The sequence below is a fragment of the Struthio camelus genome, chromosome 3 (genome assembly GCF_040807025.1).
Source record: "Struthio camelus isolate bStrCam1 chromosome 3, bStrCam1.hap1, whole genome shotgun sequence".
NCBI lineage: Eukaryota > Metazoa > Chordata > Aves > Struthioniformes > Struthionidae > Struthio > Struthio camelus.
In genome coordinates, this window is record NC_090944.1 from 44,460,633 (window position 1) to 44,479,346 (window position 18,714).

Here is an 18,714-nt window from a genome sequence, read left to right on the forward strand (position 1 = left end):
TTGGTCGGGTAATAATGTATTCTCAGAAAATATGTAACAATAGAAAGGGTTCAAATAAGAGCAACAAATTTAGAGGCATTTAAAATAATCTATTCTGAAAAAGAAAGATTTGTGATTTAAAGAAGAAATAAATGAGGGGTTATGACAGAAGTATACAAACTAATGTATGATATAAAGAAGATAAACTGAGTATTTTTTCTACCCTTTATGGAAAAACTAGATGGCACTAAAAACTGAAGGTAAGAAACTTGCATCTGAGAAAAGGGATACTTCTGTTCAAAGATAATACCAAGTTTATTCTCATTTCTGATCTTCAGATCTTCCTGCATGAAACTGGTAGCACGTTCTGTAAGGCAGTAAATGCGGAGTGAAGCAGGTGGCTTCTAATTGTCACTGGTGCCATTGTATTAACCTGTGTCTGGAACCTTCTAGCTAATCAGTCTATATGGATATTCCATGAAAATTCTTGTCATATGAGCTAATGCTCTATAGTCTTTATTCCTTCTCTGCTTTACCCTTTGTCTTTGGACTATTGATACCACTTCAGTTGTATTTCTCTCTAAGATAATAATTTTCAGCCAGTACTTCGTGGTTCTCTGAGAATCCACATCTAATGAATCCGAGGGTGAGTAAGAAAAGTAGGTTCAGGAGGTAGAGTGATTCTAACCTTTATCTTATTCTCCCCAGATGTCATCAGAACTTGCTGCAATTTATATAAGAAGTACTAAATGTGCTAAAGAATTCAAAAGTTGCAGTTGCTCCTTGAAAAACCCTCACTCAGTGTTTCTGAATGTTTCCAAAGCTGTTTTAATTTTCTCAGAAGGAAAATGGGGCTCTTGGACAGATGGCAAGGATAGGAAGACCAGATATGAATGGAACAAGTCTCCTTGTCACAGGAGTCTCCCACCTTCAGGTGGTGGTTGCTTCTAGGTACAAAGAATACGGATTACTTCCATAAAAATATTTTGAGAGCTACCCACCTAATCTCTCTTTTTTTTTTTCTAACCAGTACCAATGACTACGTGATGACAAACAGTGTTGATTCAGGAAGAATGTTGCATTGACCATCTGACTCTCCATACTATTAGAATATATGGATTGTAGGACACTATTTGTGCAGGATTCCTTCTGTTGTTGCTATGGTGCAATTTTGTTTGACGATAAGGCTATGCCTCAAGCCATGTAATATGAACTTAGAGTTCAGAGAGAGCTATGAAATGAGAGGTGTTCATCCCAAAGAATAATGATTTGCAACTGCTGAGAGAAAAAAGCAGAAAGCTACCTTTACAGGCCCTACTACCTTTTTCCTTCGTTAAGAAATTCACATAGCCGAGAACAATAGCTGCTGTTGTTAGTGAGTTTGTCAGTTAACTCAAAGCCAAAGAAAACCTGCAAAAGCCATTGACTTTAACCAGAAGAAAATCTGTTGTGTCCCATGCTTCAGCACCAGCAGAAGTTGTGTATACCTTGTCTGGCATCACTTCACTTCTTGCAATTGAAAGATCATGGTATATTAGGACAATTACTCTTGGAACTTCTTAGATTCTTTTAGCCCACCTTATTATAAGCCAGATGGCTTGGGGATTTGTGTACTGAGAAACTTTTTTTCCTCAGACCATGATGCTCCTTAGTGCCACAATTAGCTTGCTTTTGAGTTGTTTTAGTGGTAAGATGCCTTTTGGAGAATATGTCCCTTGTCATCAGATAGCAACAAGGATATCTCTCTATGAATAAGGCTACCGTAGAGCTGGCAGTGTCATTATGAAAGTCTCCACTTTCAAGCCATCTAGTAAATAGACAGATAGAAAGATACCAAGATAGACTGACTTTACATTTGGTTTTGGTGCGTGGAGGGGATTTTATTGTTACTTCTGTGACCACATTGAAAGAAGATGATGGATTAGAATGTAAAACGGTCAAGTTCTAGAGATCAGACCAGAGGCATGACAGCAGAATTGAGAAGTTATGCATGCCATAAACTTCTTCTGTCTAATGACCAGGCTCCCTATTACAGTACAAATTTGAAGTTCTGCATTAATGGACCCCCTCACCAGCTTCTTTTTCAGACAAACTTTGAGAAAAAAAAATATTTCCAAGGTTTATTCATTCATTGCAAGGTTGTTACAAACAGCAATGAATGCGCTGATACTTCCTCTCAGACAAGAAGCTTTACATTTCCTATAAGAAACATCTCCTAGTTTTAGTTTTGCTTACCTGGAGAAATGCTTTCCTCCATGATAATCTACTTTTTGATAACTTAATTATTTCTAATGACAGAGTAGATGAGATCCTTCCTTTCACTGAGGATTCTAGAACCATATTAAGATCCCTTGGCTTAATGACAAACACAGAGGAATCCAGATCCATGGATCATATTTAAAAGGCCATGTTCCTTGGCTGTTCCACATGTACAGCTACAGTTTGATCCACAGGAATAAATGGTATCAGCATCGCCTGCATGAAGATCTAGTTTGAGAAAAGTTCCATGAGATAGCTACCCTTGCATTGCAGATATGCCCAAGAGGCCTATTACATTCCTCTTCTAATTTACTTTTTTCCAGTTTTGGCTATAATGCCTTCTTCTTTAGGAAGTACATTTACTCTTATCTGTGTGCAAAAAATTTTATTACCGCACTAAGAAGCAGTTCCATTTAATTTTCCTTACTGTCATCCTGTACCCTTCTTAAATTTGCTCCTTTTCAAGGATGCTGCTCATGGTAGTCTTTCACAATAGGTTACATTATTTGTGGTCCAAGAAAAGAGAGACCAGTTTCCTGCAAAAGTAAAGGTGTAGGCTCTACAGCTCATAGATTCTTACTTTTTTAAAAAAGGAGTAGAATTAAGATCAGTCTAGAACCTAGAGACTAAGTGCCTTCATCTTTAAGTGAGCATTCAATTTGATAACCCTGAGGTAATATCAGACTGTTAAGGTTGTGAGGAAGGAGGAGGGAAATATAAAGGTAAGAAGATTTCCTGATTGGTCCGAAATTGCTATGTCACTTGGGGGCAAGGGGTGGCAGTGGTTTGGAATGGTGCTTGAGGCATATTTTATTCTGAAAAGAGATTATAGCTATCAAGAAAGCTGTCTTAATGGTAAGGTAAAGCAACATACAGATTGCTAATGTCCCCAAACTGACCTTGTACAGTTCTGAACGCTAGACTGAGATCACACTGAGGAACAGCAGGTGGGAAAAGTCTAGTTAACCCTTTAGGAGTAAGGAATTCAAAGTGTTTCAATTTTTATCGGCCAGAGGATTGAGGACTAAAATGAGCATTAAATGAGCCGTAGTTCCACATGGTGATAATCTCATCTCTTCCATCTCCAGCAAGAAATCTAAAATGCACAGTACTAAGGAAGAGAGAAGGAACTGTGGCAAAACCAAATGCTAAATTTTTTAGCAACTGCAAAACTGGAAAGATTGAAAACTTTCCCAAAACAATGACCATGTGCCAGTAGAATGTAGGAGAATTTGAATTAGCTTTAAATAAGTTGAGTCCAGTAGCAGAAACAGTCACAGCATGAGTTTGTTATTGACTGATCTGCTGTCAGCAGGGAAACTGGAATGGATGTATTTTATGGCTACCTTAAAACCATTAAAATGTAGAGTTGCTTGCTTATTTGTTCAGAGTCTGCAAATTGCTGCATTGTCCTGGAAGTTTTCCCTCTGCTATAGCATGCGTATTCTCTGTAATAGCACTGATACCAGTAGAACTAACGCCCCCCCCAACCAAGAAAAGTACTCAGATTCAAGATAGTGACTTTATTCTAATGAAATAAGTTGGAGCATTAAAAAAATTGTTTTTTTTTAATCCTGCGGCTGATGTTGCTCACTTCTTAGTGGATATTATGATTACTATACCATGTAGGTTATACCTTATAATAACTAGGAATTTACTAGGTGTCAACTGCAGTATAACAAAGAGGATTTGTGCGCCTGAATTTTGATAGCGTTGGATTTTGTTCCTCGTGTTAATGATTCAATATGTAATGATTTCCTGTCATACTTTTGTTAATGTGTTTCCTGCTATCATCTGAAATGATTTTGAAGACCTGGGTGGCCTGTGTCTTTAATAAGTTTTGTTAATATGATCTTTTAATATTTTGTATTATTTGCAGTGATTTTAATCCTGCTTAATAAATCAAGCAGTTATGTTAAATTGCCTTAAATATACAGCATAAATATATATCTGTTTAAGTAGCAAAATGCAATATCTGAGAAAAGAGGAATGCCGTTGTGTTACTAAAGGAATTAAAGAAGCGTTGCTATGTTCTTGTATATGTAACCTACTGATAATTATTAAATGGAATTAGTTGATTGCAAATAGCTTTGTGTGTAACGTGAAGTACCAGGTATTTCAGAATTATCCCATCTGGTCCATGGTTAGAAATAAGCAAAGATGTTTTTCAATTAAAGTGGTCCTGAACAAAAAGTAAAACATCTGTCTCAAACTAAAGTTCAGCTGCCATTCTGGAAGGTTAGCCATAATCTGAAATGTTGGAATTTTTCTAATATTTCATGGCAAATGCATCATAAATGACATATGCTGTATCTAACACTACATTCTAATTGCACAGTAAACCTGACATTAGCATTCCTTTTAGTTAATTTAATAAGTGACTAGTACAGTGGCACCTGCAGAAAGAACAGAGTCATCTTTGAGAGTCTATTTTATCGGTTGTTTCAATTCTTCTAGTATGTTACTAATTTTTATTTTACACGAAAGGCCACGTGCTGTCTTAATGATGGTGAGGGTTAGGGACTATTTTTCTGTGACCTTCTCGAAACTGTATTAAGCTCTGAGATTGTTTAGGTTAATTCTAATTGCATTTTTAAACTCTACTTTTCACAGAAGGAGCATGTACTGTTTAAAGTTCTTAAAAATTACTGATTATTCTACTATTGTAATTCCCTCCATAGTTATAAAATGAATAAAAGGAGATTTATGTCTTTTTCTTCAATCTTCAGATTTGATTTCTCCCCCTTGCCCAAGACAGTGTTCTAGTGGGAAGATCAAATTAAAAAAATGCATTTTATTCAGATTTAAGATTCAGAGATGAGAGCAAAAGAGTTTGTAGTGGTCACTGGAGTGTAACCTATAGTGTATTTCATATTAGTGCGGTTCTGCTCTTAGCACAGAGAGGTAATCATACCTATGGGACACTTTATCTGGCGTTCCGGTTTTTTTTCAGAGGCAGGAGGGAGATGGAGAAGAGCTGAAAGGATCGAAATTGGGGTCCAGCAGGGAAAGGCATGTCAGGGCAAGGTCTGACTGCTGAGGAAGATCATAAGGACAAATTTTCTGATATAGTTCACCTAATACTGTGGCTGGTTCAGGCTATTAGAGGACATCATTACCTGAGCTGAAATGTGAATTTGAACTAATTTTCTGCAAAATTCAGTTCCACCAACTAGAAGTACATTCCTGACTTCCATTTATGTCACAGAATGACACACTGTTTTATTACTGAAATTGTTTATATTATTCTTTAATTGGTTGATTGATACCATGAAACTTCTTTTATGCAGCTATCATACAGTGTTCACAAGAATGACAACCTGTTTCTGGAAACTTCAGTATAATAATTTTCATCAGGGTCCCATGAGCACCTGCAGGTACAATTATGTCAGCTGTCTTTGGTAGCTCCATCAGACACATCAGTCTTCTGCCTAAAACACTATCTTTTAGGTTTCTCAAGGCAGATGCTATTTCACTGGGCTTAGTTCAATCTTTTCTGACTTTGAACATACTTTGCATTCTGATTGGGCAGTTGTTTCTAATGTTTCTGTAATTTATACTTCCACTTCAAATTCGTTTTTTATGTTTTAAGTTTCTCTGATATCTGCAATTTGGGTGCAGTAGCCTCCTTTTGGGGGAACTGAATGAAATACAGTATTCTTCTGGTCCTTTTTGACTTTATTATCCTTAGGCCTTTGGCTTACCACAGCTGTTTGATGGAACTGGACACCTTCTTTCTAGAGTACTCAGCTCTTAGGTACCCAACACAACAGTAGTATATTATCCCTCCAATGGATTCTTTTATCAAGGACGAATGGGCCTGTACTTCTCCACTATCACAGAATCACAGAATCGTTTAGGTTGGAAGGGACCTCTGGAGATCATCTAGTCCAACCTCCCTGCTCAAGCAGGGGCCTCTAGAGCATATTGCCCAGGATCACATCCAGACGGGTTTTGAATATCTCTAGCGAAGGAGACTCCACTACCTCTCTAGGCAACCTGTTCCAATGCTCTGTCACCCTCACAGTGAAGTTTTTCCTCAGGTTCAGATGGAACTTCCTGTGGTTCAGTTTCTGCCCATTGCCTCTTGTCCTGTTGCTGGGCACCACGGAGAAGAGACTGGCCTCATCCTTTTGACACTCCCCCTTCAGATACTTGAACACGTTGATAAGATCGCCTCTCAATCTTCTCTTCTCCAGGCTGAACAGGCCCAGCTCTCACAGCCTTTCTTCATAGGAGAGGTGCTCCAGCCCTCTAATCATCTTGCTAGCCCTCCGCTGGACTCTCTCCAGGAGTGCCATGTCTCTCTTGTACTGGGGAGCCCAGACCTGGACACAGTACTCCAGGGGAGGCCTCACCAGGGCCGAGGAGAGGGGCAGGATCACCTCCCTCCACCTGCTGGCAACACTCTGCCTAATGCAAAACAGGAGACCATTGGCCTTCTTGGCCACAAGGGCACACTGCTGCCTCATGCTTAACCTGTTGTCCACCAGCACTCCCAGGTCCTTCTCGGCAGAGCTACTTTCCAGCAGGTCAACCCCCAGCCTGTACTGGTGCATGGGATTATTCCTGCCTAGGTGCAGGACCTTGCACTTGCCTTTGTTGAACTTCAGGAGGTTCCTCTCCGCCCACCTCTCCAGCCTGTCCAGGTCCCTCTGAAGGGCAGCACAGTCTTCTGGTGTGTTAGCCTCTCCCCCCAGTTTAGTATCATCAGCAAACTTGCTGAGGGAGCACTCTGTCCCTTCCTCCAGGTCATGGATGAATATATTGAACAAGACTGGACCCAGGACTGACCCCTGGGGGACACCACTAGCCACGGGCCTCCAACTAGACTCTGCGCCTTTCACCACAACCCTCTGAGCTCGGCCATCCAGCCAGTTCTCAAGCCACCTCACTGTCCACTCGTCTAGCCCACACTTCCTGAGCTTACCTAGGAGGATGTGATGGGAGACAGTGTCAGAAGCCTTGCTGAAGTCCAGAAAGACAACCTCCACTGCTCTGCCCTCATCTACCCAGCCAGTCATTCCGTCACAGAAGGCTATCGGATTGGTCAAGCATGATTGCCCTTTGGTGAAGCCGTGCCTGGCTACTCCTGATCACCTTCTTGTCCTCCACATGCTGAGTGAGGACCTCCAGGAGGAGCTGCTCCATCACCTTTCCAGGGATGGAGGTGAGGCTGACAGGCCTGGAGTTTCCTGGCTCCTCTTTCTTACCCTTTTTGAAGACTGACGTGACATTGGCTTTCTTCCAGTGACATCGGCTTTCTATTTGTCAGTTCTGCTTAATTTATTGAGCTGCAGATTCTCACTGAGGACACTCCCAACAAAAATGATACCAAAGATGGAAAATTCACATATTTTTCATGCTGAAGGTCAATCTGTCTAATGTTTCTTTAACTTTCTTAATAGGTTTCAAGTCCTGCCATTCCCAGGTACATCGTTTCTCAATGGCATCTTGCTAGCCCAAGGAATGAGTCATGCTGTAAATGACAGTGTGGTTGCTGAAAATGTTGCATCCAGATTTTAACTTAACTTTACGCTCTTTGGAATCATTTCCTTTAGTTAAGGCCATTTGGGCTATTGCCAAGTAACACACTTAAATTTTACAGAATAATCCAATTTGCAGGTTTGGCCATGTGCAAACTGTGACTTTCCCCAAACTAGGTTCAATGGGAGTCTGACTGTTCTGAATTTAGTTAAAGAAAGCTCTTGGGCTTGGCATAGCATGGCTTAATATATTTCACTGATAATAATAATGTTCTTTTTTTTTTTTACACAATCATGTCTGGATAATTTTTACATTTCTTTCTAGTTCAAAAAGTGAAAAAAAACTATTTGACTTCTGACAAGCAATTTGCAGTTTAATCCCTTTTTCAAGTTTGTATTGTTTTTTTCAGATTCTGTCAGGTTGCTACAATTTTCATACAAAGTTGGAGAAGACGGTTTCAAAAGGCTATTTCTAAAGCAGCCATTTTTAGAGGTACTTCTGGCATGCTGAATATTAGAGGGCTAATCTTTTAATTGCATATTATTACTTTCCAACACTAGTGGTGCAGTGACACACACAAGTTCTAAACTGCTGCATGGAAGCTCTAAAAAAACTACCTTTTCACACTACTGTATTTATGTAGTTTTTGTTTTTTTTTAAAGTCAAATACCATCTCATGCCTGAGTAATTTCATTATATGATTTTTGTAGTTTTCTTTCTGCTTTTTCCATGATAGCAGCTTTGGATAGGACTGTCTGGTTCACTATGTTTTTGTTTTGATTATAATTATGCTTAAATAGTCCATTTGGGTTAGAAGGACCCATATTGTGATAGATACTTTCACAAACTCTATTTCATATTCCTTTCTGAAATAAAAAAATTATGTTTTATGCTTCAGCTTGTGAAGAATTGCACTGTTTTTTTCTAGGATATATTACAGAAATAACAAATATGACACTTCAGGTTTATGCCTTGCAGATTGGAGGGAAATTGGTTTGTAAATTCCTATTACCTCAAGAACAAGGTTCATACTTTTTTTTTGTTCTTTCTAAATAAGATTTCTTCACAGCTCATATTTTCGCTTTCTATAACAGAATAACGGGGATTAGAATTTGTATTTTTAGGCTGTGTCTTGGTTATGTTGCTTAGAAGGCAACTGCAGTTGCGATTCCTATTCTAAAATGGATACCTGAGTGCTTTACTGCTGATACGTTTAATTTCTTAAAATATATAATGGAAATCATATTACTGGATAAGGATAATATTGCTTGAGGAGAAATGGGAATTTCTTCAATTCAATGTATCATATTAGTTACGAATAATAGATGACCCTGCTAAATGATGTGTGGAAGAGGCACAATACAGAGATGTCTCTAGGGTAAGCATCTTTCCCTTGGGTGATAGACTGTAAAGTGCTTGTTCCTGTTGCTATCAAAAATGTTTTCCAGGGTATGCTAAATTATAGTTTCTGGGCGGACATCATTTTTGGAGGGGTCTGATTGTTGTTCTGAAACATGTCTAGAGTGAGGCTGGCTGGGACTTGTAAAATGTTGTTGACAAAATATTGCTTAGAATTGTAATCGTAGCACACACTATAGCTACAGATGCATTTATTCTGAGAGTTTAGCTGACATTTTCCCCCTCTGGAATTTAACTTTTGCAAATGTTAATAATTCCTTGACACTTTATGCAGACAAGTTTTATCTTGATCCGTAAGTAGAACTGTTGAATCTTTTGGAGAGGAGAAAGCAATATAATGGATAAAGATGCCAGAACTGGACTTTTGGATCCCATTGAACCAAATATTAAAATGCTCTGAAAGTGGATTTTTATATATATGTAAAAATGTAAATAAGGAATTGCAGGTGGTATAAAGTTTGCTTTAGGTAGCGAAAGAGGATGTAAATCAGTTTGAACTTCATGGCAGGTGAATATTAATGTAGTTAATAAAGATGATGATTACTGGGAAAAATGTTAGGGAAGTATGAATTTAAAAAGAGCAACACAGAAAGACATTACAAAGAAATGCTAATTAGCAAAAGACTGAATCCCGAGGCACAGCAGTTTATAAGGTGGTTACTTTTTAACTGAAGACAATGGTATTAAAATCAGAATAAAAAGATTTCCAGTAAAGTCTTTCATGCATGCTGCCTTAAATATTTTAGAGATGCTTATCAGCATGTTTTCTAATCTCTGAACAGCAATTAGAGATAACGTATTTTGTCCTAGTGTGTGCTTTCTGGTAGATTGTTGGTTTTGTAAGTTTTAATGATCCAAATAGAGGTTATTTACATGCTTGTGGAACATCCAGTTAATTTCCATGTGACTTTGGTGTAAAATGCCAATTTTCCAAACATACATGCAGCACTCTGAAAATATATTTGTCTTGTCTTTATAACCTGAACACAGCAACGAATAGAGTGAATAGGGATTTCTCAAAAGAAAAACAAAGTGTCAAGATCAGAATTCCTTGTGAGAATTAATCTTCTTTGTTCATAAAATTGAGAGAGAGAGAATATATCACCACCCGAGGAAACAATTTAGTCATTCTTGAAACACATTTCCATTAACCTCTGAGTCAGGTTGGATAAGTAGTGCAAAAAAATATTGACTGTACACATGATGATGTATGAGAAGAAAAGAATATTTTCAGTGAATTTATTTCCTGAAAACTCATATTTGTCAGCATTACCTTAAAAAACATACATAATTTACCAAATGCTGAGTGGCAGAGTTCCGACCAGTCACTCCTTTTACGTTTTTCATTGTGATGATTTAGAAACTTTTTTTCTATAAATGTGGTGCTATCGAATGCCTTTTCATTTAGTGTTTTTATAACGGTACAGTTCTTAGGCGAATTGTATTGTTAAATTACTGGAAGTTGAGTTTCAGAAGAACTCCTGTATGTAGTGCATATGTACACTTCTATATGTGTGTAAGTGACTACAGAAACTGTTTTTCGTTTCTGTGAACGCTGATGGCTGTATTAGGTTGTCACTGCCTTGTTGTTTCTATCCCACATACACATTCCTCTTAGTTTAGGCAAGCCCTTTTAGTTGCAGAAAATCAAGACAGCAAATTATGGCATACGTTGAAACACAGTGAGTGAATAATGAAACCTAATGTGCCTACAGCAGCAGAGAATGTTTTAAAGTAACATACTTGGATTCTGATGGTAATTTCTTAGAAAAAAATGCTAAATATGGAAATGAAGATATAATTAGAAGTGGAATACACACTTTGAATAACTATTAACTCCCATTTAAATCATAGCTTTATGAGAATTCTGTCATTCTTTATAGGACAACAATGTGTCTAAAATCATTGTACTAAAATAGACTGAGAAGTTAATAACTGTTAGGAAGTGATGGTTAGATGCCAGTGATGGTACCAGGATGCTCGGTCTGTCTGTCCAGTTGTTCTCCTGTTGGCCAGGGAAAGCCCCCCTTCTCATCTGATCCCTCTGTCCTACTGACCTTCTGCAGAAGCATATTGGGTTGATGTGGTATGGTCAAAACAACAGGTTTGGTTTATTGTCTTGATTTAGGCTGCGGTAATCAAGTATGGGGCAGCCCAGCAGGTATCCCCAAATAGCACTCTTCTAAATCTCAGCCTTACATAGTATATATATTTTTTATTATATTATATTTTATGTTTACTTAGGTTCTGTTGGCCTTGAAAGATTTTACTCTCCAAAAAGTTCCCAATGTTCCTTTTCAGCTATTTGTGATGTGTGGCTGTTTCTCACTTAACTTCTCCTTAACAAACTGTAAAATCCAGCCTTCTCTCCTACTGCTGTCAGTAACTTTTGCCAGCTTCTTACATTGTTACATGTCATGTCCAGCAATTCCTCATGTTGTGTTTAGTTCGCTTCATTTCAGAGCAAGGTCTAGTCAGCTGCCTCGTCATTTGCCTGCAGCGCTACCAGTAACAGTTTCACCTTATTAGCCCAGAATAAAATCCTCTGCAAGGCTGTTTTTCTGTCATTACTAAATTAGTAGTTTCATCCACTGAATTCCTGAATGTAAAAATCTGTTTAACCTGGGAGAAAACACTGCTGCCTCTAGCTTCTGCTTCCCATGCATGGGAGCATGAACAGTCACACTGACATGAAGTGAACTTTATTTAGGGACTGATTCAGCTGAAGGCTAGCCTTACTTAAAATAAATGTTAGGTTTCAGCCAGGCCTTTTGTTTTCTCAGATTCAGTGTGCAACCCCATGAACTAGCTCTAGCACAAAGTAGGGACTGGGAGCAAGTGGCCAGCAGTATAGTGGGAAGGTGGAACTTTCTATTTCAGAGCCTGGCTGGATCCGTACAAAATTAAATTGCTCCTAGAGCAGTGGCATAGATTGTTTTGCTAATAGTCTGAGTTCTCCTAGAAATATATGTAACAGAAGACCATAGCTTGACACTTTTGATGTTATTCATTTTAATAAGTGATTTCCTAGAAAGATCAATTTGAGTGCAACAGTATTAAATAGATGATAGTAAGGAGGGAGAAATGCTTGTGATCAGAAAGAGGATAGTAAATAGTGGTAAGTGAGGAATGAGGAAGGCATTAAACAAATATAATAGACAAGTTTTTAGAGTAGCAAAAGTATGTGTCTAAAAGTTGTAATATTTAAAGGCATTGGGCACTTAACTCTTTTCCAGCCTAGACAGATATCACTAGAAATGTGTGTTGTGACCAGTAAATGGCTTAAGAATTGTAAAGAATTTCTTTAAAGCTAGTCTTTATTCTCCTGTTTTTGTTTTATACTGCTGTTATTGAGTGTATCTGAGTAAATTATATGAATTAGTACAAGCCAGCAAGGCATGAAAAGAAAAATATTGTGTGTGCAGAGCTTGTACAATCGCTTGGGATTTTTTCTATCTCTGGGTGAATAACCTCACCTTCAGGTATTACATCTACCGTTCTGTGAAGGTTACTTGAATTCTTTCTGTGCTTCTACAGTCTTATTTTTTGGCCCCAAATTTTGCTGCAAACCTAAACTCCAAATCTGTCCAATAAAACAGAAGTAGCTTGGAAACTTTCACAGGGGCATCGGATAAAAGTTTGGTTGTTACTTTGCAAACAGAGGAAGCATAATAAAGGCCCATGGGTCCAGCACAGAGATTGCCTTTAAGCATCCTGACTGTCAGTGCTGCTTGAATTTTTAAACAGTTTCCCTTAACATGCTAGCACTGTTTCTTAAGATAATATTGTAAAGAAGACAGGTCAGAGAATTTCTTCCTTGCTATCAGTTGTAGTAAATGTGTGCTATTTTAGGTGGTCACCCTGTAATCTGGGAAAAAGAGAAGAATTTGTTGCAGCCCAAAGTTTTAACATTCCCTACATTCTAAACTTGGTGGTGTAAATATGTGAATTATGAGTAGAAGATCAGCAAAGCTGGCCAAGAGATCCCCTACACCTTTTTAAGTCATGTTTCCATTTTAACTATAGCTCAGTCCTATACAATTAATCATTTTAAAATATGAATTTTAACTTTGACAAATTTAATCAGATTAAGAAATCAGAACAAGTAAAAGAAAATACTTTTAAAATTTAAATTCAAAACTGAGACTGTTGCAAAATTCATCTTACTGTTAAGAAACACATTTTCAAATGTCCAGTGAGGTAAGATCAGCAAGGACTGATCTCAAAAAAATGATGCTAAAAGATAAAAGGTGGTGCAAGACAATATCTAGCTACACAACAAAGCAGAAGCCTAAGACCAGATAAAAGTTTCCTGAAGAAGAGTCTATGAAGGTCCAGCTACTTAAAGGCCAGAGGCTAAATAAATATTGCCCAAAGTAGTGTCAAAGGCTACTCAGTAAACAGTTTGTAAGTTTGCCAAAAGCAAAATAAAACTCAGCCTATATGAACATAATATCCGAAGACCAGCAAAAATCAATAAAAATGGTGATATTTCCATCTGTAGAACCAGTTAAGCCTGAATTCATTTCATATGCCCCTTTTTAATTATAGTCAGAAGCTGTCATTCAGTGTTCAATACTTTTTTTCCTAAATAACTTGAGTTCAACTTTGGCTCTTTTTGGTCTTGGAAGACTCACTGAGATACAGTCAGCTGACTTATTTTTAATTTATTTAAAACTTAATTCCCACATCCATTTTAAAGATGATTAAAATGTTTTATAAGCGACAAGGGTTCGTGAGACATCTCTGATCAGTTTTAGTTGGGCACATATAGGAAATAATTATCAAAGTGGAAGGGAGCAAGCATGCTTTAGAAGAAGTTCTGAAGAAGAGCTGATAATTACTATTCTGGACTTACTGGAAAAAAAGATCAGTATTTTTGATCAGCAAATCAAAAGTTAGTATCCAGAATCCATATTGGGTACCCATCTCATCTGTGAAAATCATGATCCTCTTAAAATTTTGTCTGAAAAATAGTTTTACATTAGCTATTTGCTTCACGTTTATGCGATATTTAAAGTTAATGTTAATATGTTTTGGCATGCTAGCTTAGAGTTTAAGAAAAGGTTTGCTTTACAAATGTACCTTCTGAACTTTTTGGATGGACTAGCTGCATGTGCGTGCACATATTTTTGTGCAGCTACCCACTTATACACATTGGTGAGCAAGATGAATAGGTCTGTTGTAACTGTATATGCACCATTAGATAACAGTTCAGGTATTTCTCTACTAATTCTGTGGCATAAATTTATGTTGGTACTTAATGCATCAATTAGTGCTACAAAAAGCATCTGACAAAAAAAATGGAGACACATTTTGTTCAGATTAATAATTGAGTCAGGTTAATGAACCTTGAGCCAGAAAATGTTCTAAACTGATTTTTTACTGGTGTTATAAAACAGTATTTCAAAGTGCATTTGTCCCCTGAAAAGAATTATCTCTTCTATTCAAAGTCCCTTCTGTACAGCTAAAATAATGTTTCTTTAGTGTAGTAGAATTTGCAGAGGAAACAGAATTAGGTAGCTGGTGCTTCCTATTATTCATAATCAATTCAGTAGCGTATTAATTTGCTCTCAATCAGTTGCACTTCTCAAGACACACTGAAACGCAGTTGTTTAACTGCTTGGAAAAGCCTGAGGTTACAGAGATAAGTGAAGTGATATAATTTGCTTTTCTAAAACATTTTCTATTGATTACTCATGTGAAAGGAAGATCCGAGTGAATTTGCAGGACCAACACTTAAGGCCAATGCAGGTTTTTGCTTGTAAAGTTGTCCTAATATTCAAATTACAGGAAATCAAAGCATAGAACTTCAGTTTTGTTTCTACATGGCAATTTTTCTCAGCAGGATCATAATTTATCGTTGTAGGTTCTGTGATGTTTCTTTTTTCACTATTTTTAAGAAGGTATCAATATGAATGAATAAGCCATGAATCTACTGTTAATGAAAGAAAGAAAATGCGTTTTTATGGGATAGCCATGCAGTGATGACACGACAGTGTCTTCTATCAAATGACAGAAGCAAAGAATCCTTTATATCATGCAAGTTAAGGTATAAAATTATAGGATTGTTAAAAAGACTTGTCTGAAGGAGCCAGAGAAACAAAAATGAATTTTGTTTTCTTGGTGTGCTTTTAGTGGTAAGCTAAGGAAACGAGGCTTTCTGAGTACATTCATACAGAAGAATAAGTTTTGGTGTCAGTGGAACCAAGGAGATATTGTTTTTTATTTGCTATTTCTGTCTTTCAGAGATTTCCATTTCTAGCCACAAAGTCTCAGAAAATGGAAATCTACCAATTGCAATTATAACCTAAAACAAACAAAACCTTTTTTGTTGATCATAAATCATTGTTATATGCCACAGCCTGTGGATAATTAAGTAGACAAAACCTTTGATTCCGCAACAGGCGGTTATGTTGACTGTTCATTTGATAGGGATAATGATGGAGAGTTAGCAGTTTCGCTTTTGTCACAAGGAGGAAAACTTGTTTTAGCAGAAATCATATCTGAGTCATTCTAATTATATAAATATTATTGTAAATTTTAACATTGTTCTCTAATCTGTCAGCTGAGATGGTGGCCTACAGAAGCACTTTCATATTATGCTTATTTATGCATTGCTTTTTCTTTATTCCTAGACCCAGGCCGTGTATGACATTACCCAGTATGAGAATATTTTTTCTCTGTTCATGATTCTGGAACAACTTCTTCAAAATGAGACAGAAGAAAGTAACATTTCAAGCTCAGAATATGATGGGGAAGAAAAAAACAAATTTCTGAAGAACCTTGATCAAATTATTCTTCACCTTTCAGATGAATTCCCTTTGTTTTCTTTATATTTGTGGAGAGTGAGTGTTCTTTTGAACTCAGCTCAAATACAAATAGACTAAAAAAGAGTCTACTTTTTAACTGTGCATTTGTTATTATTGGAAAATATTTGAGCCAGACAGGAAAATTGTCATTACTGGAAAACATTTACTTTAAACTACTATGCTATAGAGCAGTTTCTGAGATAATGCAGTTTATTTCTGATTTTAAATACAGAAAAAAATGTAGTAGTCCAGGTGTTATTTTATATAAATGCTGTTTCCTCATAATGGAAAACAATATAGTGGCGTTTGCCTATACAGGCAAAAAAAGCAGCAAGGAAAGCTATTTCAGATGATGTTTAAAATAAGCATTATCCACTTCTAAGTCTAGAAATAATGAGGCTTCCGACCTGGGCGACTAAATGCATATCTTTTTTAAGAGCTGTATAGCATCTATGTGCTTTAGAGACATTTGATGGTTGGCCGTACTGATAATATCAAATAGCCTTAATACCTGGTAAAAACGAGGTGATACATTAAAAGTGATGTAGCAAAGATTGCTGTCTGATAATGGAATCAGAAATAAAGTAAGTGTATTTTTAAACTTGGTAACTTACTGCTACCAATTCTTCTAGAACAGTCTTAGTTTCTGGTTTAATCAAAATAAGAGTTTTCTGAGCTAAATAAAGTCTGATACTTAATTTTACAACTTTATTACTTTCATTGTGTACTGTTTGGCTTTACTTGTGTATGCATATGCAGTAAGCCTAATTTACTCTGAGTTGACTAATGATTCACTTGAATAAATAGAGCCCCTTTTACAATTGCTTCAAACCTTTCTTTCTAAGACAAATGAATATTGATAAAATTCCCTTTGTATTTATGTATTATAGCTAATTTTTACATTTTTATTTCTGTGGAATGAAATTATATTTGTATTAAAGTTATATATTTTAATAGAAATCATCATAAACATAGAAGGCCTTTAAAATAAGAGTTCAACAATAGCTTAACTGACCTTTGATAGCTTAACTGGTCTTTGATAAATTTGGGGGGCAATTATAATGAACAGCAATTTTTCTAATAGTTAAACAATTTAACTTCCTTATGTGCATATCCACCATAAATATAAAACATTTTTAACATTTTTCATTGTCCTTCCATTTGCACTTTTTTCAGATCCGTTTTTATGTCAGTAAAATTATCTGAAACAAAGCTTTATTGATGCTGTAAATAATTTATCTTGTTAATTTGAATTCATTTATTACAGATAATTAACCCAAGTATTCTGAGCAGGTAAAATACATTAGTATTTTCAAAACAAGTTACTTTGCTGTTGAACTGGCTCTGAAAAGAGATTTTCATACTTGTTTAGACAGTGCCCAGTATTATGTTCTTTTTCTTAAAGCTAGTATTTGGTTATGCCTTAGTATAACACTTCTTTAATCCTTTCTTTTAGCAAACCTCAACAGAAACCTGTCTGATTTGCAAAACAAGGATAAGTATTCCTGAATAGTCACATTAGAAATTCTGATAAATTCATCCAAATTAAAGAAAATAAAACTGAATAAACAAGAACTTAAGTTTGACAGCCGCTTGGGAACTTCTGTGCCTCTTTGTTGTTGTTTTAATTATCTTCACGTGTTTAAGGTAGACTGACAGTTCTGCCATCTCCATGCACCATCCCTGAAACAGCGCTGAAAGTATGATTACAAAAAGTGAACGGGCATTGTCTCACCAGCAGACTCTCTAGGCCACTGGAAGAGCACTTGTGCTCTGACAAGAGTGTGAAAGTAAGTGTCTTTAGGCAACTTTGAAAGTGTTAGGGCAGGGTTAGAGTTCTGCTTCTAACACTATTTAAGATTTCAGAAACTTACCAGCCTCTCAGCAAAGAGTATGAACTGATCACCTGAGATCTCCCGGTCTATTTCAGTGCAAAATTACATAATACAGTTAAACCATCTTGGCAGTCTTATCTCAGCTGTGGTGGTAGCAATAGCCTTGGAAAGCAGTATGGGCAGATTGTTGTGTCATGTTCCTCTGAGAGCTTTTTCACCAAGGTGGGATTTACCTCAAGATGAAGACACAAAATGGAGATATCTGCATGTAGATATCTCTGTGTGGTTGGGATGTTTAAGCTATGAAATGCCTATAAAGTGCCCTAATGTATTGTGCTTGGGCTCCAACTGCTATTCCAGGGGAGTGCAGATCTTCCATAAGTCCTGTGTCACATGTGCTTTCCACACATAGATGTCTCTGATACCCTGGAGCATCTCTAGTGGCTCTCGCACTAAATGCCTCCGTTTACTCATCAGCCAGTGATGTTTGCCTGTCATGTAGCTCACATAAACATACATTTAGGTGTTTTAATGTGAGAAGCAAATGCCATCCCTTGTAATACTTTTATTTTTAAAAGTGGGAAATCGTAGATACAAGTCCATGCTTTTCAGGCTACTTCTACTTTTGTCCAGTGATTGATGTAACTTGAATAAACATGACTGTCTTTTGTTTTTGATAAAACCTAGTTGATCAAGCCAGTGCCTGAAGTTAGCTAATATGGGCATATATTCTCAAGTAAGGTTTTGCATCCCAGTTTGAGGAAATCTTCCTGTGGCTTGGATTTACAGGTCTTTACTACAAGTTCTTACTAAGTAGGTACTTCAACATCCGACTTTTATGCATCTGGCCTCCAGAGAGGAATCTCAAATCCAGAGCAAGTACTTACGGTGTTTGCTAAATGGAGAATATCGGATGTCTCAGA

The 18,714-nt window shown here is 36.9% G+C and overlaps 1 protein-coding gene across 5 annotated transcripts in view; it reads left to right on the top strand.

The window, feature by feature from the left end:
• The window catches only part of MEI4 (meiotic double-stranded break formation protein 4), a 145,855-nt gene extending 128,334 nt beyond the window's left edge, over positions 1-17,521 (top strand). For 3 of the 5 annotated variants that reach the window (XM_068937588.1, XM_068937589.1, XM_068937591.1), the window contains 2 exons: positions 15,783-15,992; positions 17,413-17,521. In XM_068937588.1, the coding sequence (XP_068793689.1) occupies positions 15,783-15,992; positions 17,413-17,469 (267 nt within the window). In that variant the 3' untranslated portion in view covers positions 17,470-17,521. Of the gene's footprint in view, positions 1-15,782; positions 16,924-17,412 lie in introns of those variants that run through there. The other 2 variants (XM_068937590.1, XM_068937587.1) reach the window with 1 other exon arrangement.
• Positions 17,522-18,714: the final 1,193 nt, after the last annotated feature.